This window comes from Callorhinus ursinus, unplaced genomic scaffold (genome assembly GCF_003265705.2).
Source record: "Callorhinus ursinus isolate GAN/ISIS: 27379988/994484 unplaced genomic scaffold, GSC_fseal_2.0 scaffold1, whole genome shotgun sequence".
NCBI lineage: Eukaryota > Metazoa > Chordata > Mammalia > Carnivora > Otariidae > Callorhinus > Callorhinus ursinus.
In genome coordinates, this window is record NW_027397063.1 from 58761875 (window position 1) to 58785751 (window position 23877).

The 23877-nt window shown below is 49.1% G+C and overlaps 1 protein-coding gene across 3 annotated transcripts in view; it reads left to right on the forward strand.

The window, feature by feature from the left end:
* The first annotated feature begins 1264 nt into the window (after positions 1 to 1264).
* Positions 1265 to 23877, forward strand: part of PDIA5 (protein disulfide isomerase family A member 5) — a 90416-nt gene continuing 67803 nt past the window's right edge. The window contains exons 1-2 of one of the 3 annotated variants that reach the window (XM_073894361.1): positions 1265 to 1452; positions 21827 to 21953. In XM_073894361.1, coding sequence (XP_073750462.1) covers positions 1408 to 1452; positions 21827 to 21953 — 172 coding nt within the window. In that variant the 5' untranslated portion in view covers positions 1265 to 1407. The remainder of the gene's footprint in view (positions 1453 to 21826; positions 21954 to 23877) is intronic. The other 2 variants (XM_025875314.2, XM_073894375.1) reach the window with 2 other exon arrangements.

Sequence of the window (23877 nt, forward strand, 5' to 3'; positions counted from 1 at the left end):
AATGAACATTTTTTAATGTGTTTTAGCACATGGAATGAGTTCAATAGAGTTTTTTTTTTTTTAAGATTTTATTTATTCATTTATTTGACAGAGAGAGCGAGCCCAAACAGGGGAAGTGGCAGGCAGAGGGAGAAGCAGGCTCCCCGCTGAGCAAGGAGCCCAGTGTGAGACTGATCCCAGGACCCTGGGATGATGACCTGAGTCAAAGGCAGATGCTTAACTGACTGAAACATCCAGACGTCCCAATAGAGTTTTGTGGGGTTTTTTTGAATTTTGAGGTAAAATTCACATGATATAAAAGTAACCATTTTAAAATGGACAATTCAGTGACGTTTAGTACATTCACAATTTTGTCCAACCATTACCTCTTCCCAAAATATTTTTATCACTCTCAAAGGAGATCCTGTACCCACTGAGCATTCACTTCACAAACCCTCCTCCCCACCAGCCCTAGGCCATCTCTAATCTGCTTTCTGTCCCTATGGATTTACCTATTTCTGGATATTTCATATAAATGTGATCATATAATATGCAATCTTTTGTGTCTGGCTTCTTTCTTAGCATAATATTGCAATAAATAATATTTTCTATGTTCACCCACATTATGGCCCACATCAGTACTTGCTTTTTATGCCTGAGTAATATACCATTGTATGGATGTACCATATTTTGTTAACCATTAATCCCTCAATGAACACCTGAGTTGGAAAACTCTTGGCTATTGTGAATAATGGTGCTAGGAACATTTGTGTACAAACATTTGTTTGAATACCTATTTCCAATTCTTTTACGTATATGCTTAGAAGCGGAATTTTTAGGTCATATGGTAATCCATGTTTAACTTTTTGAGGAAATGCCAAACTCTTTTCCAGTAGCTCAATAAAGTGTTTCTGAATGAACAAAAGACAGGGTAGGTGTGAGCTTTTCCTACCCTCCACAAGCAGCACTGGACTCTCCCTTTTGCAAACTGTGTGATTTGGGTCAAATTACTTAAATTCTCTGGGCTGCCTCTTCGTCATCAAAGTGGGGAAAATGAAACTGACTTTTGTGAGTTGAATGAGGTCTTGTTTCTGAGACTTCAGGCACAGCCTCAGCCCTGCAAATCAATTGCCTTCCCTTACTGGCTGACTTTGCTATTTCGCGCTCCACTCACGCGCCTCTGTGCGCTTAGGGCCAAGTCCACGCTAGAGGCCCCCAGCCCAGCCTTGCAGCAAACTACGACTCCCAGCAAGCACCTCTTCCCGGCCGCCTCTCCCAGCCTGGTGCGCATGCTTTGGCAGACGTGGCACCGGGAACTCGGAGGCGGGGAGAGGCTGGGAAGTGGCCGTGGCTTGTTGGACCCGACGGAGCTGCGGGCGCGGGAGCCTGAGTGCAGAGCGGAGACCGCCGTAGGCAGCGGCGGCAGGGATGGCGCGGGTCGCGCGGGCATGGCTGCTGCTGCTGGCGATCTCGGTGAGGCTGCGGAGCTGGGGTCCGGGCGGGGGCGGCTCGTGAGCCCCGCGTTGGGGTCCGCGCTCACTGCTCCCGGCCCTCGCGGGACGTGCGGGGAGAAGCCTCCAAGTCCCGGGGTGGGGGCGTGCGGGGCAGGCGGGGAGCCGGTGGCCGTGGGGGAGGCAGCGGGGCGGCCCCCGTGCCCTCCTGGCGGACCGCTCCAGGGCGCGGGGGTTGGAGGGAGCCGCGCTGCATGCTTGCGCCGCGGGCACAACTTTGCGGGGGTGCAGGTCAGGGGGCAGCCGCCGCCCAGGGCGGGACACCCGCGGATTGGGAGGTGCGCCGCGCCCAGACTCTGGGCCCTGCACCTGTGTGATTGCGGGGTGGCATGGGGGTGCTTTATACCTGCACTGCCGGAAACCTTGCTTTAGGGCCACCTTGTTCTTGGTTCCCACCCCGAGCAGCCGGGAAACTGCCGGTCACCCCCTGGCCCCCCCCCCCCCCACCCCGCCTGCAGGCACCCTGGGCGGGCTGGGTGGGGTCCGCGGAGGAGTTCTGCTCCTACACCCAACTGCCGTTGGCTCTTCCCTCAGCCACTTTTCTAGCTTGTGACACGGGGTATCATTTAATATATCTGACTTAGTCTCCTCATCCTTGAAATGGGGACGGTAAAGGCACCCCCCTCACAAGGCCATTTAAGGGGGTCGGATGGAGGAAGTTCTGTGCATTGCACCATCATACAAGAGTAAAAGACGGGTGGGCCAGTGTGCTGGGAGTGGCGGACCCTGAGAGGAGTTTGCTACACTTGGAAGGGCGGGGGTTGGGGGTGGGGGTGGCTCCAGGGCATCCCTAGAAGTGGCCAGAATGTGTGCGGCCACAGTGCCGCTCCGGGTTTGGCGGTGGTGTTACTGTGGGTGTGTGATGGGATAATGTGGCCTGTTTCCACATGTCTCCGTAACTTCTGGTCTCCCTTGTTTTAGGACAATCTTGGTTCCTTTTTTTCTTTTTTCCTGAAGTTCCAGGGAAAAACTTTCTGCTGCTAGCACCCTCTCCAGCCCAGATTTTTCAGTTTTTTTCTTTTGGGTGTGGCAAGGATGCTGGGCAACATGAGGAGGAAAACTGGAGTGTGGATTTAGTTACTTTGAACACTTCCATCTCCAGATACCCTGCCTTCCATCTCCAGATACCCTCCAGATCACCAGTGAGGAATGGCCCTGTCTTTTCTGGTTGTCTGGAAGTGGGTGGGAAAGGAAGCTCCCTGTCCCCTAGCTCTGACCTTTCTCCCTCTGGGAGAGAACTAGTCTGGAGTGGGACAGTGTCCCTTCACCTGCGTCTGTGTGTGGATGATCTCTTTTGCATTCTGTTTTCCGGAGCCAGCTGGCCTGGGCTGGTCTCTAGGCCAGGTGGTCCTGCAGAACTGGGCAGAGGGGGCCAGCTCCAGCGGGAGCCCTTATCAGGCCTTTGCACTTGGCCTGTTTTAGGGGGTCCTGCTTTCCTCTTTTCTTCTCCCCCTTCCCGCCTCCTGTAAAAATACAGGACTTGGGAATCTGACTGGGAAGAAGTTTCATTCAGCAAACATTTATTTATCAGCCACATTGTTTGGTGCTGGATTGGATTTTGGATGGAGAGCAAAGCACAGATTGTCCCTACCTTCCATGGTGCTGCCCTGGTTTGGGCAGAGGAGTCAGTCCTGTGAGCAAATAAAGACAGGACAGTGAGCACTAATACCTGAAGGGCTGGGAGCCTCCATTGAAGGGGGCCCACACATTAATTTGGCAGGAAGGTCCGCCCTGGCTTTCTTGAGGCAGTGGGTTGTACAGTCTGGAGGGAGTGTGGGGGAGCCAGTAAGGCCTTTGAGGTCTGCTGATGCCCTCCACCTGGAGGTACAGAAGGGTGGGTAGGTTTGCCCAGAGCACTAGAGCTGGGAATCTGCAGCATGAAGTTGACATTGTCCTTTCCCCACTCCCTAGCTCGGCTCAGCAGGTGTCATTGGTGCAGTCTCCTTAATGAGTGGGTGGTGGATACCAGGGTGGGCCTCTGTAAATTTAAACTCTATGTCCATCTGATAAGGGCTCCCCAGGTCCTTGGGAGCGTATTGGGTTTCCTTGTTCACTCAATATTTACTGAGAGCCGATATGTGCAGAGCACCAGGCTGTGACCCAAGGGACATGAAGCAGTATAAGGGGTCTACAAAGATTCATGGACAGTGATACATACCTACCACATTTTTTACAATAGCAAAAATTTGGAAATGGCTTAAATGCTCAACAATAACGGCATGGTTTAAATGACTTTTGGTCCTGTCCATGCCATGGAAAGTGATGTTTATAAAGAATGTTTATATTTACTAGAATGCCATGATTATCAAAATATTTTATGGTGCTTATGAAGACAATCTAGGGATGTGGAAAGGTGCTTGAGTGTGATAATTAGGGGAGAAGCAGGGTACAACATGAATCCCAGGGTGGCTGAAGATACAGCTACATAAGTGGTTGAGGAATTTTGGATGATGTCAACAAAGATTGTTCAGGAAGGCACAGCTGTGGGGGATGTTTGTTTACTTCTTTTGTTAAAATGTTTATTTTTTTTTAAAGATTTTTATTTATTTATTTGACAGAAACACAGCGAGAGAGGGGAACACAAGTAGGGGGAACGGGAGAGGGAGAAGCAGGCTTCCCGCCGAGCAGGGAGCCCGATGCGGGGCTCGATCCCAGGACCCTGGGATCATGACCTGAGCCGAAGGCAGACGCTTAACTGACTGAGCCACCCAGGCACCCCGTTTGTTTACTTCTTTGCTTGTGCTTTTTTTTTTTTTTCCTGTTTCCCCAAGTTTTCTGTATGAGTATGTATTAGTTTTTGTTCAGAAAACTTAATAAAGGAAAAAATGTTCCTTTGGGGCCGGACTCTCAGCCTCCCACAAAAATATGGGGATGAAAAGAGTCACAGTCAACTCTTGGGACAAGGCGGTTCTAGCCCCTCCCTCCCCACTGGGTGTCTCTGCCCTCAGCCTGGGGAGGCTGTGTCCTGCCCATGCCCCTGCGGCTGACTGCCCCTTCCTGCCGCCCAGCTCATCTGCTCTCTGCGGCTGCCCCTTCCCCAGACCATCCTCGCTGCCTGTGGTGTAGTCTACCTCCAGTTCTCAGAGTGGAGACTTGTCGGAGCCGGAGAGCACGTGAAGTCACCCAGCTCAGTTGGTTGAGAACTAATGATGTAATAACTCAGCTCTTTCATTTTAGAAAAGTGAGGCTTTGAGAGAGGGAAGGGTCTCAAGGCCACTGTGTTTGTTAAGGCAGAGCTGGGCCTGGTGCCAGGCTCCTGAATTATAAATCAGGTTTCTTCCTGCTCCATCTCTGCCATCCCAGTCCCCCCATCTTCCACCTGCTTCCCTCCTCCCTAGTCACTGGCTCTGGCCTCTGCCCTTGACCGTGGCTTGACGCTTGGCACCTGGTGGGACGGTGGGGGAGGGGGCGGTGCAGGAAGCAGGAGATGTTGGTCCCTGGTCTCTCCCACAGAGCTTTTAATGTGCACGTATTTAGGTTCTACACCATTATATATTTAATAGGCTTTTGTGGGCTGGCCTGGGGACCTAATTGCCATTTATAATGCTTTTTGGAACCTGGAGTACACTTTTCCCACAGAAATAAACACATTACAGAGGAAGTTTTAAAACGGAGCTGACATGTGAGCTGGAGGAATCCCTGGGGGCCGTAAGGGTGGCAGACACTGGGCGCTGGGGATTTGGGCAGGGGTGGGGCCACGGGGCACCTAGTCCCAGAGAAGGGTCCTAGCTCATGCCTCACAACGAGGGCCGACTCTGAGCTCTGAGATGGGGGGTGGGGGGTGTCCTCCCTGTTCTGTCCATTGTGTCCTCAGCACCTAGCCCGGGCCCTGGCACACAGTCGTCCCCAGTCCATGAACCAGTGTTGCAGGCAGAGAAAGGAAACTGTCTGAGACAGAAATCCAGGCAATGAGGAGTTATGGGCCAGGCTGGGTGGAAGGAAAGATTCGAGTCTGGGGAGGGGGAATAAGATTGGAAAAGTGGATTGTAAAGAACCTTACATGACTAGCAAAGCTTTGGGGACTTGCTTCTATAGGTAATGGAGAGACATGATGAGAGCTGCTCTTTTAATAATAAGAGCAGTCAGTCCACGGTGTAGGCTTGGGTTGGAGTGGAAGAGACTGGACTAATTTTCCCAGAACAATACTTTCTTCTCTGTAATCTAGGAGATAAAGTCAAGTGTGATGCCGTGGATAGAACATGGGTTTTTAGCCAGCCTGACACCCAGGAGCTGTGTGACCTTGGGCCCTGCCTCCGTTTTCTTGTCTGTTAGTGGTGCTGTTGATACCCATTTGCCTCTTTGAAAGCATCCAAGATAATACAGGAAGCACCCAGCACAGTGCTGGCCTGCGGGAGGGCCCAATAAATGGGAGTCATGACGGTTACCTCAAGCTGAAGGAGAGGTGCTGGGGGAGCCAGTGGGAAGGTGGTGGCAGTAGAGGGCTAGAGGGGGTGTGAGCAGAGGCTTCAGGCTGGGAGTTGGGGGGCTCTGCTGCTGGTACTCTCCCGGTCACAGTTCCTCTGAGCTGGGCTCTGGACTCTGTCTCGCCCAGTGGGTCCCTGCAGAGCCTCTGGATGAGGGGGCGGGGGCTGCCGAGGGGCTAAAGATTTAGGTGCTCTGTGTTTCTCTCCCCTTTCTTCTGGAAGTGGATCCTCTCTCGAGAATGATGAGAGTAACCACACTGTCTCCCTTGAGGGTTTGCCCCAGCTTTGTGGTTTTGTTCTGTGGGGCTCTCGGGTCTCATTTGGTGGTGGTGGCAGGTTTTGGAGGCTAAGTCAAAGAGTGATGCACGGGATGTAAGGAGCCTAAGTTCTCTCATGTTACTAGGACTTCTACGGTTTGACTCCCACCCTCCCCAGACCTAGCATCTTAGGTCCCAGTGGGAGAAGGGAGGAGCAGCGATGCCCACCCATGGCTGGGCTGTCTGGCGCATCCTGCAGCACTGAATAGAGCCTCTGGCTACCCAGTTGATCTGCTGATGAGAATTACACAACACTCGGCACATTTGTAGAGGGCTTTAGAGTTTGCAAAGCATTTCCACGTATTCTGTGTTGGTGGAAACCACTTCTGAATATTAGCTTTTAATCATGTGGTGGGGGGTTAAATACACTCAGATGGACTGTAGGGTTAGAATACCCTTTTGGTGTCTCTTATTCTCCAGGGTCATCCTGAGCCCCCAGTTTGACATGCACTCTGTTCCCAGATGGCCTGATGGCGAGCCTGTGCCTGATTTCATTGTAGCTGTTTGGGGTCGGGGTAGAGTGTCCACTTCCCCCTCCAACTCTTTGGCTTGAGCAGATGCCTTTAACGTATGAGCAGATGCCTTTTACTTATGAGCAGATGCTTTAATCCTTGCTTTAGAAGGTATTAATGGAGATCTAGGTTGAGGGCCCTCTGCTGGGGCTGAAACATAGAGGTGATCTAGTATCTGAGCTGAGAAGTGGGGTTGGCTGGAAAGTTCTGTTGTTGGGCCAAGTAGGGCAGGCTTGTGAAGAACAAGTGAGTTTGCTTTTGTCAAGGGGTCTGACTTTGTTAGGTCCTGGGCAGAGTATGGTACATGCTCTGTATCTCTAAGGAATGTGGACAAGCATCTGCATGCTACCCATGTCACAGATGTTCATTCATCCCACAGGTCTTTCTTTTTTCTTTTTTTTTTTTAAACAGATATTTCTTGACAGTCTTACGAGTCAGATATACCATGCTGAGGCAGTAGGAACATAATGATAAATAAGATGGACACCATCCCTTCCTCCCATTGCCTAGTGGGACAGCCACTAATTTATTAATTCAGGTAGTACAATGCTGGAAAGAGGAAATACAAGGTGATAAAAGAAGTGTAACACAGGTCCCTAACTAATGCAGAGAGTCAGGAAAGGCTTCTCTGAGGACTTATGGACAGACCCTTTCTTAGAATAATGTTTTTAAATGTATAAAACAATGCATAAGATTACAAAGCAAACTGATGATACTGAAACACTGTTATCAAAATATTATAACAAGTATATGATAAAAATAATATTTAGATTCATAAATGCATCATTTAGGAAGATCTAATGGCAGGTTTGGTATTTTCTGTAATATTTAGTGATGAGCATAAACAGTGTTTCAAGATATCTGCACCTTTTGTTATGAAAAAATGTGGCTTCTGGGGGATAAGGGCAAAAAAATACATATGATTTCTGCTGGTGGCAAAGTCACAGACACCTGCCAGTGCTTCTGTAGTTTGCTACCTACATTTGTAATAAAGGTAAGGCTAAATTTCATTTAGAGCTTAGTGAAAATAAACATAACTTTTCCCCACCCAAGTTCACAGACCTCAGTGTAAAGAAGAATTATCCCAAAACTTGGAAAGAAAAGCTGATTTAGTGTCTTTTCAGTGTCATACTAGAGCATTGTGTAAGAAGGCCACCTAAGGGCCACCTGGTGCTCTAGGAAATATACCTTTGTTTATTGTTCTTTATAACCCATACTCTACAGAAAGATACGATACAAATGATTTCTCTTTGGTGGAGAAGAGAGACCCGGAGGTGATTGCCTTGCAGGACATTAACCAGTTTTATATCGAATTTAGCAGTCTTCTAACAGGATTCTTCCCCCCCTCCACCCGGAACTATATGCATATTAGTTTCTTATTACTTCTTTTTTTGACATATTTTTAAAGTCTTTTTTTTCTTATATCCTTTTTTTTCCCCTAAAGATTTTATTTATTCATTTGAGAGAGAGAGAGCACAGGCAGGGGGAGAGGCAGAGGGAGAGGGATAAGCAGGCTCCCCGCTGAGCTGGGAGCCCGATGTGATCGCAGGCCCCTGGGATCATGACCTGAGCAGAAGGCAGATGCTTAACTGACTGAGCCACCCAGGCGCCCCCTTACATCCTTTTTTGACGTAACTATTTTAGTGGGTCCCTTATTAAGAGCTCAGTAACACTTTGAAAGAGGCTCAGTATCTCTTTGTATGAGATTTAGGTTTTTAGCGTTCGAGAAGTCTATGTGACCCCAGTTTAAGAAGCACTGAGTAAGCAGGATGTGAGGATATGGTGCCGAAGAGGGAGGTCTGAGCTGGACATGTTAATTTAGGGGTGCTCCTCTGTAGGTGGGTGAGACCCCCATGGAGAGTGTAGAGAAGGAAAATAAGGTGGAGCAAGTGAGCCCTGGGGAACTTCAACATTTAAAGGCTGGGGACAAAGGATTGCAAAGAAGATAGCAGGTGTGGCTGGAGAGGTAGGAGGGAGGCCAGGAGTGTCTCGCTGGGGTTCGAGAAGTTGAGGCACAGGAGAACAGGACATGCCTGTAGGGTCATCCGTGTGGAAGTCACTGCGAGTCCTCCCTCAGCATCTTCTTGGTGTGGTGGTAGGGGAAGATCTGAGGGGGCTGGGGGATGGATGGGGGCTGAGCGGAAATGGAAAATTCTGGCTGTGAAGGAGAGCAGAGTGACGTGGAGCCCAAAGATGGGTGGGTGGCAGAGGTTTCCCAACCTGGCTGTGGATCCAAATCCCCTTCAAGGGGATATGTGTACAGTTGGATTCCCAGCCTCCCCGGATCTGTGGGATGATGTTCTTCCAGGATATGGCTCAGGAGTCTATTTCTAAAAAACCTATACTTAGAGCTGTTGTGCCTACAAAGCAGGCAGATTTACAAGTTTTTGTGCCTGGTGTTTTGCCAGCCGAGGCCATGGGTCTGGGCTGAGTGGTGTGGCATATGCTCTCCCGTGTCATGGCCCATGTACACTGGGGATGCCGCAAGGTGGCACTGGGCTGGAGCATGCACTGCTCTGCTTTCCTCTGAAGGCGTGTGGGGAACTGTGGGCAAGCAGGAAGCAGGGGACGACGGATCAGGTTGTCGCTGCAGCTCTTTTCAGTTGGTTGCGCTTGATGGCTGCACCAGAGGGGAAGGCGGACTTGCTGGACTCTCCAGTCTTGTTTTCGGTGGAGCTCATGGGAGCCAAGAGGGCTGGAGGGATACCACTGGGAAATGTTCATATTAACTTGCACGCTCAGAAGTCAAGCAAGTCTTAGGCTTCCCCTGAAGGCTGTCCCTTCGCTTCTGTGAGCCTCAGTTTTCATGTCTCTAAAGTGGGGATAGCATGACCTCCCACGCAGATTGTTTATGAGTTTTTCAGGTATTTTTACTGTGACTGCTGCAAATACAACTGTACATTTTACATTATAACCAAGTATATATGTACATCCGTACAAAAGATATAAATGTTTTACTGAACACTTAGTCTTGCTATTTATGGTACATACTGAGGTTTTCTAGTTAATGTCATTTTAAAAATGCTGGTGGTAATCCACTGAGTTGATTTTGTGACTCGGCTCGTGGGTGACGCCTGAAGTGGGTGGGAAACACTGGTTTAAACCCTCAACGTTAGAGAACGGCGAGAGATAACGTATGTAAAAGCGTGGATGTACACCATGGGTCGTGAATTGTTATTTTCTTATCAATTAACTGAGCTTTGAGGTAGAGTTGGATTTCCAGAGTAGGAATTTACCTGCTCTCCCTTCCTGCCTGCTGCCTGATTCACTGTTCCCCCAACCAGCTCTTGCTGGTTAGCAGGCCTGGCACACCGGGCTGGCAGGCAGCCCAAAGCCCTCTTGGCGCTCGGAGAGGTTTTTCAAAACATTAAAAGCTTTAGGGACTTAAGTCCTGGTTAAATGCACTGCAGTTGCAATCTCAGGATAAGAAAACCTGTTTTTATAAGCTCTCGGATCAGTTGTCCTGACCCTGAGTTGTCCCTTGTTGACAGCCACATGCTGTGGGGAACGCAAGGGAGGAACCCTGTACTGTGTGGCCCACGTGTAAGGTGTAGCTTTTAAAGGCAGCAACACAGAAGAAACGTACCAGGCTTTGTATTTAGAAGAGCAAGCAGTGAGGTGTGTGTGGCTCCAGGAATCTGTGGTCTCCGTGCTCCAGCCGGGGCACCTGAGCCTGTGGGACTGGGCTCTGGGTCACTGCACTCTCACCTATTTGCTGTGTGATGCTCAGCAAGTTTCTTAGCTCCTCCTTGTCTCAGTTTCCTTACCTATAAAATAGATATACCAAAAGGACGTACTGAGTTCTCTTGCCAAGATAATTAAATGGGATAGGCATGTGGATTGCTTAGCTGCTCCTGGTCACAGAGTAGGCACTCTGTACTTGGAGGATTGTCATGATCATGGGCTCATCCCTGGGCCCTGGATTTGGGGACTGAAGAATTCGCTCTTGGGTTCTGTTCCTCGCCAGTGCTTTCCCATCTCTCTCTCTCGTTTTTAATAAGCACATTTAGCTCCTCAGCTGCAGCTAGTCAGGGGTGCACAACTCAGGGCCAGGCCCTCTCTGTGTGTCTGACACACACACACATGCACGCACGCGCGTGCGCGCACACACCGCATTCAGGGACTCACAGTGCTTGTTTTTATTTCAAAGGCTGCTGGGTAGACATTTGCACGTTGGGAAGGATCAGTGGTGAAATTCCCAAACTTGGTTTGTGGTGAGGCCTTCATTCCTGGCAAAGAGTGCCATTTAGCCATGGTGGTTGGTGACAGATGCTTAAAATTTGTCTTATTAAGGGGCATAAATTTCCCATATTTAAAAATGAATGTTCTTTTGTATTTCTCTCTCTCTCTCTCTCTATCTCTCATCAAAGCCATTCTAGGTATGTGCTGCATGCAGAGTGCTTTGCAGATTTCATATAATAGATCCTATAAAAAACTACAGTGTCAGGTAAGCAGAGGAGTAGAGTCAGCGGGAAGGGAAGAAGGGCAGAGCAGCAGTCTCCTTACATGGGAAAGTACCACCAGTGTGTGCTGGCTGGCCTGCCGAGGGTTTCAGGAAGAGGTGGGGACAGTATCTGGTTGTGTTCTGGGCATCTTTTTTTTTTTTTTTCTTTTTTTAGGTAAGTTTTTTTTTTTCTAATTTCAGACTTACAGAGGAGTTGCAAGAAGAATACAAAGGATTCCCATCTGCTCTTTACCCAGATTCCACACATATTAACATTTTATCACATTTGTTTTATCACATTCTCCCTCAACATTTATAAAGTTCAGATACATGATGCTCCTTTGCCCCCTAAATACTTCAGTATTTCCTAAAAGGCAAGGATATTCTCTTACATAACCACAGTACAATGATCACAATCAGGAATGTGGCATTTGGCTCAGAACCCAGTTCAGAATCACACGTTGAATTTAATTGTCCTATCTCTTTAGTTTCCTTTAATCTGGACCGGTTTCTCAGTCTTTGTCTTTTGTGACCTTGATAATTTTTAAGAATGTCCTTCAACTTTTTTTTTTAAAGATTTTATTTATTTATTTGACAGAGAGAGAGAGCACAAGTAGGCAGAGTGGTATACAGAAGGAGAGGGAGAAGCAGGCTCCCCGCTGAGCAGGGAGCCCGATGCGGGGCTCGATCCCAGGACCCTGAGATCATGACCTGAGCCGAAGACAGACGCTTCACCAACTGAGCCACCCAGGTGCCCCTCAACTGGAGTTTTGATGATGTTTCCATTCAGTGCGTTCTGTCTGGAGGCATAGGATGTCAATTTTACCCATTACCGGTGTTGCTAGCATTGGTCCCTTAGTTAAGGACGTTTCTGCCAGGCTTCTGCCCTCTGAAGTTATATTTGCTTGTAGGGTGATACTTTGAGATTGTTAATTGTTTCCATGTTGGTGTCCAAATGATGATAATTTCTTTTTTCTTTAAAGATTTAAATTGGACATGCATATTATGGTGACTGAGAAAAATAGATAAAGGGGAAGAAGAATAAAATCTATCCAAGGATATAGTTTTAGTTTGGTGCGTTTTTTCTTCCAGTCTTTTTCTGAGCATAATTTTGTGTATGGTTGTAATCATACCATGTACATTTGAATTGTTTTTAATTTAATTTTTATTTAAAAAAATTTGCATTTCTGTTATTTGAGAGAGCAAGTGCCCGCACACAAGTGGTGGGGAGCGGCAGAAGGAGAAGGAGAAGCAGACTCCCTGCTGAGCAGGGAGTCCAACACGGGAGCTCCATCCCAGGACCCTGGGATCACGACCTGAGCCGAAGGCAGACCCTTAACTGACTGAGCCACCCAGGTGCCTCCCTGAATTTTGTTTTTTAATACTTAATATTAAAACAAATATTTTTTCATTGTGCAGTCTTTGAAAACATCATCTAAATAGCTATGTTATTCTGTTGAGTGGTTTCCTCTAAATAACCATTCCCCTGCTCTTGAATATTAGGTTGTTTACAGTTTTTGACTCTTACGAGTAGGACACTGTGAGTCATCTGTCAGAACCTCTGCTAATTTCCTCAGGACAGAGTCCCAAAAGTGGAATTACCAAGTCAAGGAGCATAAGCACTTTTAAGATACTTGATACATGGTGCCAAATAGCTTTCCAAGAGAATTGTACTTTTGCCAGCACTGTATGACATTTGGGCACCGTAATTTAAGAGATTCATTAATGATGTGTCTCAGCTTTTTTCTTTTTAACTGTGACCCACCAGTCAAGATTTGTGTTGAGATTAATTTTGAATTATGAAAGCAGAGGTATTTATTTCCCAAAATAACTTCTAGTAATATAGCACATTATTCTTTCCAAGCTCTAAAAGTCTGCTGCCAGCCTGGGATAGCTCTGAGAGTCATGAGCACAGCTGTGTCTAAGGTAGATCATTCAGGACAGCGAGGGACTTGAGGGTACAGGTGAGGAACTGAGGTATTTCACTTACAGAATCCTAAGAAGGAACGTGTTTACCACCTTCAGAGTGTGGTGGGCTGCTAGAGTGGCCTGGGATGGGGGGTAGTTTATGCTTTCTAATGACCGAAGCTATCCAGGATTAGATGGTAGTGTGGAGGACATGGACATATAAACATTTAGTTCTTAACAGCCTTTTGGGCCCACTATGTTGAACAGCCTCCGGCGTTTTGAATCCTTGGCTCTGGAGGGCTACCTGGAGGCTGCAGATGGCAGGAATGTGGAGAGGAGTCCTGTATCAGGGAAACCAACCAGCCCAGCTCAAGCCTGGGAACTGCAAGGCCTTTTGGTCTCCTGCAGTGTCCCCCCTTCCCCCCCACCCACACTTAGTAGTAAAGGGCTGAGGTTGCAGGGAAACTGAAGAGCCACCAGCTAATTTTCCTTTCATTTGTGGTTAGTTGTCACCAAGTGACCAAGATACCTGATGAGAACAGGCATAGTGAAGCTCGGGTAATTGGGAAGAACACAGTAGATCAAGCCTTTGATAGTCCCTCTGTCTCCTTCCTTATAGCAATTTATCTGAAGTACAACACATGATTTAATGCCTTACACACTTTGAAATATCCCAACTGGAGCAGGTGTTAATATTTCTTTCTAGTTTTTGTTCCAGTGGGTGCTTAAGATCTATTTGTATGTCTGCCAGAACACCCAGAATGATAGTACCTTACAAAGATCATATATTTCACTCATGTTGAAGGCTAGAAAGCAGTGTTCTAGGGCCAGTATATACCCCTGTGGGTCAGGGACCCAGGTACCTTCTATCTTACTACTATACATCTTTAACAGGTCCATTCTCCCCATTGTCTGAAGGTGGCTGCTTGAGTTCCAGCCATCTTGTCCTGATTCCATCTGGCAGGGGAGGAGGGGACTAATACCCAGATGTCTTATCAGGAACAGTTCCTAAAAGTTGCACATCACACTTCTGCTTATATTCTAGGGACCAGAATTTAGTTACATAGCCACACTTGCTGTAAGGGAGACTGAAAGGAGTGGCTTTTAATGAGGGTGGCCACTTATTCAGAGAAATTCAGCAGTTTTTTTCACAAGGTATAATTACCTTGCGGTACTTCTCTGGTAGTGGTCATGAGGATGGATTTGCCAAAATGTCACAGTTGCAAAGCACTTTGGAAAAATCATTTAGGCCCCTTCATTTTACAGACACTTAGAGAAGAGAGAGGACTTGTCCAAGGTCACACAACCAGTCAATAAAGCCAGGTACAACTTGGGTTTCTGGCTGTTTTCCCCGAACCTCCAGCTCTATATTCTCAGCCAGCTTGAGTTCTCTGACCTTTGGTTCAGGTCATCTGTTTTTAACATTTTTCCTGGATCCCTTTACCACCAGCTTCTTAAGAGTCTAGACTTTTAGATTCTGACATTTGAAAACTATTTTGAGCAAAATGTGGGTTACACTAAATTAAACCGGTTTCTTCACAGCTCCCAACATAAGAAGGGTATCTTTTTTCAGGTGACAGAGCAAAAAAGGTCAAGTCCCACCTCCACCCTTTTTCCTAAATACTAAACTTCTGTCTTCAAATCCTCTTCCTTTAGCAAGCTGCTTTTACATAACTAAATACCTCTGGCTTCGTGGTCTGCATTGAAAAGTGAATCTGTAACACCACCCTCCCCGGCTACGGAGAACATGAGGGTGCTGGCATGCACCCCGGAGATCTGGAGCTTTTTCAAGCCGAGGATGTAGTGTGACAAGGAGTGTTCTCCCTATTATTTTCTAGAATTGTACCACTCTTTATCTCGTTAGTCAGGTGGGGATGGTGGGGGAGGTTAAGTGAAAAGAGATGAGCTTGGGGCGCCTGGCTGGCTCAGTTGGTTGAGCAACTGCCTTTGGCTCAGGTCACGATCCCAGGGTCCTGGGATCGAGCCCTGCATTGGGCTCCCTGCTCGGCAGGGAGCCTGCTTCTCCCTCTGACCCTCTCCCCTCTCATGCTGTTTCTCTCTCTCTCTCTCAAATAAATAAAATCTTTGTTTATTTATTTTTTTTCAAGGGGAAAAAAATCTTTAAAAAAAGAAAAGAGATGAGCTTATGTGTGCCATGTGTTAGAGAGGGAGAGAAGGAGCTAGAAAGGGGCGTAGTCCCGTACACGAGCTCTGGTTAACAGCGCATCTGGGCCAGTTGCCCCAGTATCCTGAGAACTGGGGCAGACAACAGGGCACTGTGGCCTTACAGGAAGCAGAGGGTTAGAAATCCCTTCTTGCCATGGGATTCTGGAAGTTTGGGGTTTTTCCAGCCTCTCTGAAGGCCCCTGCCTGGGAAAGAGGTGCTCCTTTTCCACTTGGGTCCAGGGAGCTTGTGGGGTTGAGAGAAATAGACTGCCTCTGGCCAGGAGCTAGGAGACCCGAGGTCTAGTCCTAGCTCCGCCGCTTCCCTGCTGTGTGATCTTGGTTAAGTGACATAACCTCTCTGAGCCTCAATTTCCTTTTCTGTGGAATGAGGCTAGTCCCCACTTGTTGGGTTTGGTGAGGGGCAAATGGGCATGAAATCTGCAAGGAGTGTTGTACATGTGCTGTGTGGCCTCTTGGTCTGGGTTGCCATGCGGATGGGTGGTTATTTCAGGTTTTATATCCTGAGTGTGTGTACGTGCATGCTCCTTCCTGCCTGGACGTGCTGTTTTGCCTGATGGCAGCCAGGGCCCTGGAGAGGAAGAGGTGGTGCCTGTTTCACTGTTCTTGCTCTGTGATTTGTCTCACTAATAGCACTAATAAGGGTAATTACGATTATTATGTACTTCTGTATGCCAAGCATTATGTTAGGTTCTCTATGTACTTTCTCCCCCTCATTTAATCCTCAGCCAGCCTCACAGGGGAGGTATCAGTACTATCCTCCCCACTTTATGGGCGGGGAGATGCCACCCCGAGAGGGCTGCTAACATCTGAGGTCATGTCAATGATGGCGCCTGGGTTTGACCCCAGGTCTGTTGGGCTCCAGAAGCAGTGCTCTTTCCCTGGTGTCTGAGGGGTGGGAATCGCTCAAAGCGGGAGGATGAGGGCGGGCTTCTAGGCTGGCCCTGATACGAGGGGCAGGGCAGGAGAGCACTCGGGGCGTCTGGAAGATGAGAGGACACATTGCTTCCAGCTGTGGTGGAGGTGGGGCAAGGGCTCCCGCGCTCGGAAGAGGGGCTGGGGCGGAGGGCCGAGGCGGCTCTGATGGAGGGGCCTGGTGTTCTGAGGGGTATGCACTGTGACGGGGTTGAGGGTGGCATTGGGGACCTGGATTCCCTGGCAGCAGAAATAGGGGCAGCCGTCCTTCCTGACAGTGATCTGCTGTGCATGGGGTGTGTGGGGGGGGCGTTATGGGCCTCAACCCAGCCCATGGGGCAGCTCAGACCTGATGTAAATACTGTTGAAGCTGAGGGTTGGTGAGCAGAAAGAAAGCAATCATTGGGAAAGGTCAGAAGGAGTTTGGATGGTGGACAAAGGGGATATTTTTTTTCTCTCCTCTAACACCAAAGCTGGTAACTTAGAATGTAAAGAGGCTGCCATACCCAGGGACAGTTCCATGGCTGGCTGGGAAGGTGGCTGGCTTCTCAAACGCTGCCCTCTCCCCGCTGAGGGTTTGACAAAGCAGAGAGTGTGTGCATCATTACCTGTTATTCTTGTTATCAGGGTTTGTGGGTTGTAACTTAGGAAGTCTGCAGGAAGGTGCTTCGCAAGGCGATCCGAGGCTCACTGGAGCTGCATCTTAAGGAAAGGAAGTAGCATGCACACTGCAAAGGTTAAAATAGACGGACGTGGAGGAGAAGGGAGAATGTTAAGTGGCTGGAGGTGAGGCTTAGGGGAGGGAGGAAAGGGCTGTCCTCCTGGCCGCCCTGTGGTTGTGAGCTAAGGGGATAGTCCGTCTGAGGCCAGGCACCAAGGGGCCTTTCATCCTTCCCCGTCTCAGCGATGCCAAGCCTGCCATCGTAGCTCTTAGCACACCAAGCCTTCTGGTGCCCCAGGATCTGGCTCTCCTGACTGTTTTCTCTCTTGCTCCCAAATCTCGTCATCCTGCCTCTCCAGGCCAGTCCTGCTCTCCCATGCCCACACGCGTCCCTCTGCGGTGGAGACCGCCCATCCTTCTCCTGACTGGCTGGGCCACCTCTGCTGCTGCCTCTTGTCACTCCAGCTCCCAGGCTGGGTGTGCTTTCTCTGCCAGGCAGCTCGGCTTCCGGCCGCTCTCCGCGCATGCTGCTAGGATTTGCTCATTATGTCCCTGGGGACTTTGCCATGGCCTTGCCTGCAGATCCCTCACCCGATTTTCTGTGTGTCTCCTCCCCGGTCTGTGTTGATGCAGCACTTCCCACCTTCTCCTTCCTGACCTTCCTCCTCCCCTCAACTGAGGTGTTCCCTTGTCTTCTCCCTCTGAACGCCGACCCTGGAGCCTTCACTGGCCTCAGGGCTCACTCTCCAGCCTGGAGGATGCCTGTACTGTCCGCATGTCCACATCTGAGCATATTATCTACCACCTTCCTCAACAGAAGACGAGAGCCTTTCTGCCACTGCTACTCAGTTCTTCCATTTTGACTTTCGTTCTGCACACCTAGCCAGAACCCTTGGGATCATTTCAGCCTCTTCTCTCTTCCCTCCTTGCTTACATAGGAATAATCACTGAGTTCTCTTGTTTTCCCCCTGAGGCTCTTGGATAGACCCATTTCTTTCCCCTTGGGCAGCCACCCAGCTGGTTCTTCCACCCCCAGCCTCCCTGGTGGCTGCCCAGTCTAAGGGCATGGCCAGAGGAGGCTCTTGAGCCAGGCTTTCCAGACCCCTAGGTTGGCTCCACCCACACTCTCCCACGACACTTGAATCCAGATGATCACTGCGCTGTTGTCTGTCTGCTTTCAGTGGTCCCTCTCGGGTCTCCCAAGAGCTGCCACGGACTCACTTTATGACATGCTCCTAGTGGGTGAACTCTGTAGAGGTCAGCAGTGTGGTAACCAGTGTGATTCATCGTGGTTATGATGCTCAGCAGACATTTCCTGGGGGCTTTCAAGGGTCCAGGCACTGTGCTGGGCCCTGCCCTCTAGGGCTCTTAGTCAGTCTAGGGTTGGGTAGGGATGGGTACAGGGGGAAAGGAGACACCTCCATAGGGAGTTGTAAACCAGGGTGGCTGCAGGCAGTGCCCAGTTGAACCCTAGCATCATACTGGGTGATAGTGTGCAAGCAGTCAGTTTGCTCCGGCGTTCCTTATTGTAAGCTTAAGTTCTCTGCTGTGTGAGGGTGAACGCCGGGTCAGAGACTTTGGTGGCTGGCTGGAAAGTGGTTTGGTTACTGTGAGGGTGGCTGTTGGTTAGATGATCTAAGGGATTTACTGGGTTTGATAGAAAGGAAGCTGAAGACTTGATGCTTAAGGTTTCTGCTGTAGACACTTTGCTGTCAGTGGCCCAGCGGCATGCCACTGCACTGCACAGGCAGGTGGGCACTGGGCCTGGCCTCGCTCCTTTCCCCTTCCCTTCTCCCCAGTTCCAGAAGTGTAGGTGCCTGCCAGTCTCAGGAGGGCTGGTCTACAGGTCAAAGTACTGAGGCACTGGGCAAGGGCAGTTGTTTTTCCTGATTGACCATATTATCTGAGGATTAAAACCGGAGCAACATCAGTGTCTTTTTTCAACAGATTCTTTTCTTTTTTTCCTTCAATCATGTGCATTGAGCTATGGACTTTTTAGTCTGAAGTCCATTAGTTGCCTGAGAGCAGGAGAATAACATGTAATAATATAATGGAATGAACTTTTTGGTGAGCTCTCAAGGTGGGTTACGTAAGGGCAATGGGTCCTCGGGTATTGTACCCAGCTCTGGCAGGGCAGAATGAGGGATCCTCAGCTCCGCCTCCTGGATCATTTTACCCTGGGGAGAAGGAACGTTTGCATTCCAATGGCAGATTATATTCAGAAACACTAGAATATGGCCACATTTCTATCTTCTACTCTGTGGGGATGGAACATCGTATTATATATTATGGTAACTGATACTGTTGGAGTGCTTTATGATTTATAAAGCATGTTCAGTAAGTTACCCCATTTCATCCTCACAGCAGTCCCACTAGGGAGGTATCATTATTTCCATGTCAGATGCAAGGCACTAAGCCGTAGAAGGTTGAGTGATGTTGGCTAGGCATCTTAGCTACTGAGTGGTAGAGCTCAGCTGCAGCTCAAGACTTCTGGCTGTAAAGAGGCAATGGACTGAGAGGGCATCAGGTCAAATAGACTAGGGTTCTGGTTCTGGCCCTGTTACTTATTAGCTATGTAACTTTGGTCAGATTGTTTAACTGATCAATACAATCAAGCATATCAGATAATCTACAGTTACCTCATTTTATTGACCAAATTCATCCATAGCTCTTTGTCCTTGCTCCATTATGGGCTGGTTGCTCTGTAGACTACGGGGTATATGTCCTGGACTCCTGTTCACCATCAACATGATAATTCTCCTTGCCTCTCTTTGTGGGATCCTTTGTTTCCTAAGTTCCATGTCTTTCTGATTTTTTTACTCATTCGTTTTGCTAGAGCATGACTTCCAGTATTTTCCTTAGAAAGGGTGTATTGGTAAGTTTTTCACATCTGAGCTCTTAAGCCTAAGTAAATCTGTACTCACAATTGACAGTTTGGCTGGATATAGAATTCCAGCTAGAGATCATGTTGCATGAGAGTCATGAAGGCAACACTTCATTGTCCTCCGCTGTGCTGATGAGCAGTCTTAAGGTCAGTTTTGACACCTGATCTTTTTGTATGTGGTCGGTTTTTTTTTCTTTGAAACTTTCAGAATCTCCTCTTTGTCAGCAGTGTTCTGAAAGTTTTCGGAGTTGTACTTTGGTGAGAGTCTTTCTTTATTCATTGTGTGGGACCTTCTCTCTTTAAGTCTGGGGTATTTTCTTGAAGTATTTTTTTTTTTAAGTTTCTTTTCCTCTCTTTATTTCTTTTTCTGGAGTTACTTTAATTTGACTCTTGCACTTAATGGATACATTTTCTTATTTTTCTTACCTTTTTCTTCTATTTTTTATTTCTTGATTTTGTTTTATTTTCTAGGAGTTTTTTAAAATTTTACATTCAACAGTATCGAAATTTTTTAGTTCTGTGAGAGTTTTTACTTTCCAAGAATTTTTCCTGATCCTCTTTGACTATTCCTTTCTCGTAGCATTTTATTCTTTTTTTTAATTTAATTTTTAAATTTTATTTGACAGAGAGAGAGAGCACAAGCAAGAGCACAAGCAGGGGGGGGGGCAGAGGGAGAAGCAGGCTGCCTGTGGAGCAGGGAGCCCAATGTGGGGCTAGATCCCAGGACCCTGGGATCATGCCCTGAGCTGAAGGCAGACGCTTAACCGACTGAGCCACCCAGGCACCCCACTTTCTATTCTTGTTTTATGGATGCAGCATTTCATTTCTCTGAGAATAATAATTATAGTTTTGCTGTTTTCTGTTCCTTTTCTTCTGTCATCCTTTTTTAGTTTGTTTTCATCCCTGTCTTTTGTGTTGAGGGCTTTCCTCAACTATCTGGGGAGCTTGGGTTATCTGTATTGAATAGCAAGGCACTGGCACATGCATTGGAGACTGTGAGAGTGAGGAGGAGGTGGAGGGTGCTTGTTTACTGAGAGGGCCTCACAGTGGGCATTTCAGTGGGAACTCAGTTGTTTCATTGGAGGATCTCCAAATCACCATCTTTAGGCTGTTTTTCTTGTGCTTCTCAGTTTCCACAGAGAAAAATTCTCTAATCTCCTGCCTGGGGGAATAGACTGGCAGCATTCTGGAAAACGGAGGGGAGATGTCAGGGAAGAGTGGGGGCTCAGGGGGATGGGTGATCTCAATGTTCAGTTTGTAGACTTTCCGTTAATCCCCTTGTTTTCTCTCCGGGCCATACTTCTGCTGTCTGCCTGGTGTCTCCCAGCAGAACTTTTCTTAGTCTCTCCATATAGTAGCCCCATGTTTTCTGCCAGCTAGGCAAGGAGCTGCTGGCTAGCTCTGTGGGCTGGGTGAGGGGATCTGCTGTGTGACTGTTCCTTATTCAGACTTTTAACACACCTCCTCCCCAGCCTGCTTCCAGCCCACCCCTCCTTGTGCCTGCAGAGGTGCTTGGGGCCTCCAGTATCCAAGGCTGGTCTCCAGGTTATCTGGGAAGAATTGCTCGTTTCTTGTTGGCTGGCCTCCTGAGATCATTGGCTGAGTGGGAAAAGCTGAAAACCTTCCATTCCCAACCTAAATATGAGAAGTGATCTTACTTCTCTGTGGCTTTGTGCTTCAGTGCTTCTAGGTGGGATGGAGTTTTCACATTGCCCTGGTGTGTGGTGTTGGAGTGCAGTGTGGGGTACAGACACTGACCTCCCAGAGGGGCCTGGAGTGAGTAGGTGACTAGTGCCTCCATGCAGCCTGCTTGTGTGGTCTGCAGCTCATGCAGCTTTGTAAAAGGGCCTGAAGACGAGTGGCGAGTTGGAGACTGGGAATGGGCTGGGCAGTGTCCTGGGGGAGGGTTGTTGGTGATTTGGGGAGGGGATAAGGTGGAAAAGTTGGTGCAGTGTCCTGAGAAGTGTTGGTGTGCCCTTCTCCCTCTGATGTAAAGTGTGTTCTAGGCAGTGTGTCTGCAGGCAACCACTCTTCCTTGGGCCTGGCAGGAAGCTGGGGCTCATGGTCCTTGGCTTCTTGATCCCCAGGTGGTCCTGCCGATGTGGCTGTCCTCCACAAAGGTCTCCTCACTCATCGAGAGAATTTCTGACCCCAAGGACTTGAAAAAACTTCTCAGGACCCGGAATAATGTGCTGGTGCTCTACTCCAAATCTGGTGAGTGCCCAACCTGGCCTTGGGGGTCATCCATCGGGGATGAGACGGCTTGGGTTCGGGGCACAGGTGGGAGGCAGAGACCTCAGGACCACCCACGGAGGGCCTGAGGGTCATCAGGCTTGTCAGCTTTCCCCAGAAAATGAGGTAGAGGCACCAAGGAGTGTGCATTCTGTCTCTTTTGGGTCCCTGAGAGGCTATTTCAGTTCCCTGTAATCAGTCTTTCTTAGGAAGAGCCTCTGGAGCCCTCACTATGTCAGGAGGGAGAGGGTGTACGTGAAGGGGGATGGAGGATGGTGGTCACTGGGGATGGATGTTCTGGCTTCCTGGACAGGCACGGTCTGGCCATGATAGGGCATGCTTCGCCAGAGCTGTTGATTAACTGACGGGGCTGGCCTGTTGCCAGCTGAATTGATCCCAAGCTTGGGAGCACGCACCCAGGCTGGCAGCCCTGGCCCTGCCTGGTCCCCATCTGTCCTACTCTGGGGTCAGAACATGGGACTGAGTTGGCATTGGGCTCCAAGAGCAGGACAGAGCAGTTTCAGTGGGGGTAGGAGCCGTGGGCAGTTTCAGTGGGGTAGGAGCTGTGGCTTGCCTCTTGTGACCTTGAGGCTGGCAAGGGCATAGTGGATGGAGAGAGGTTTGCTTAGCTCTTGGCTGCGACTTTGAACATCTGACTGTTGATGTTGTTCCAGCAGAGTTAAGTGTTTTCACTGCTCCTAAGCATGCCAAGTTTTCTGTGCCCTGGAGAAGCAACCAGTGGCTGGGCCAGTTCCGGGCATAGTTCTCCCTGGCAGCTCATCCTCAACACTCATTGGCACTGGGGCTGATGGATGTTTTGGATGTGTGTCTCTCCTGAAGCCTGCATCCTTTAAGCACCCTGGCACTTGCTACTTCTTGCCCTTTTGAGGGCTTGGCACACATTTCCTGAGGTGGTTGTTAGGAGCCTGGCATGTGTCTAGCATTCTCCGTTGTCAAGAGTAGGGGGAAATTGAGGCAAGGGAGAAGCAGAGTTGCTCCTGAGGCCCGGGGTGCAGGGCCCTGAATAAGCATGGCTCACTCCCTCGGATGCTCGTGGAGCCAGGCGGTTGCCAGTGCAGAAACCCTCAATTCCTTCTCTGGCTCGGTCCCATCATAGAAGCTCATCATCTTACACGGACTCTGCAAGGAACTCCTGGGACACACTCCTGTTTGCTCCTTGCCATGAGGGAGGCAGTGCAGGTTGTCAGAGAGCTTCCAGTTTACCCGTGGGGAAACTGAGGCAGAGGGAGACTAGCTGACTTGTCTGACGGCCACTGGCTGGTAGATGATAGAGCTGGCCCTCTCTGCTGCCCCCACTTTGTTTCCTCTGCTGGAGGGTAGGAGGAAATGTGTTAATCCTGCAATGACGGAAGGGCTCTGAGGTCAGGAAATGATTATGGTAGTTGTGGGGCAGGACACCGGCCCTGGACCACTCTTACTTTCTCTTCTGCCCCTCACCTGGCCACTGGCTCACTCATCGGCAGTGGGGTTCCAGTGCTTCCTGGGGTCCTCTCTGCCTTGGACTGCTGGGCGGCAGGACCCACGTGATGGTTTTACCTTCCTGCCCCTTTGCCTGGACCTGCTGCAGATGTGTGACCCTCAGTGGGCTGTAGAGTAGTGCAGTAACTGGATTTTCTCCGTTCCTATCCTCCCAAGCAGGGGGGATTCCTTTCCCCTGCTGAAAGGTGGGGTTCAGAGGGGAAGTGCTTCATATAGCTCAACTTCAGCTTCCGCCCCCTGCCCCAGCGAGCCCTGTCTGAGCCCCAGTGCATGGTGGGGTGATGGCTTTCTCCCCCTCTGCTGCCCGCCCCTCCAGTTGGGCTTGTGGGGGTTCCCGGGAGTGCCTCCTTCGGGTGGCTCCGTGCAGCTCTCTAGAAAGATGCTTTTTGTTCACTTCCATAAAAGG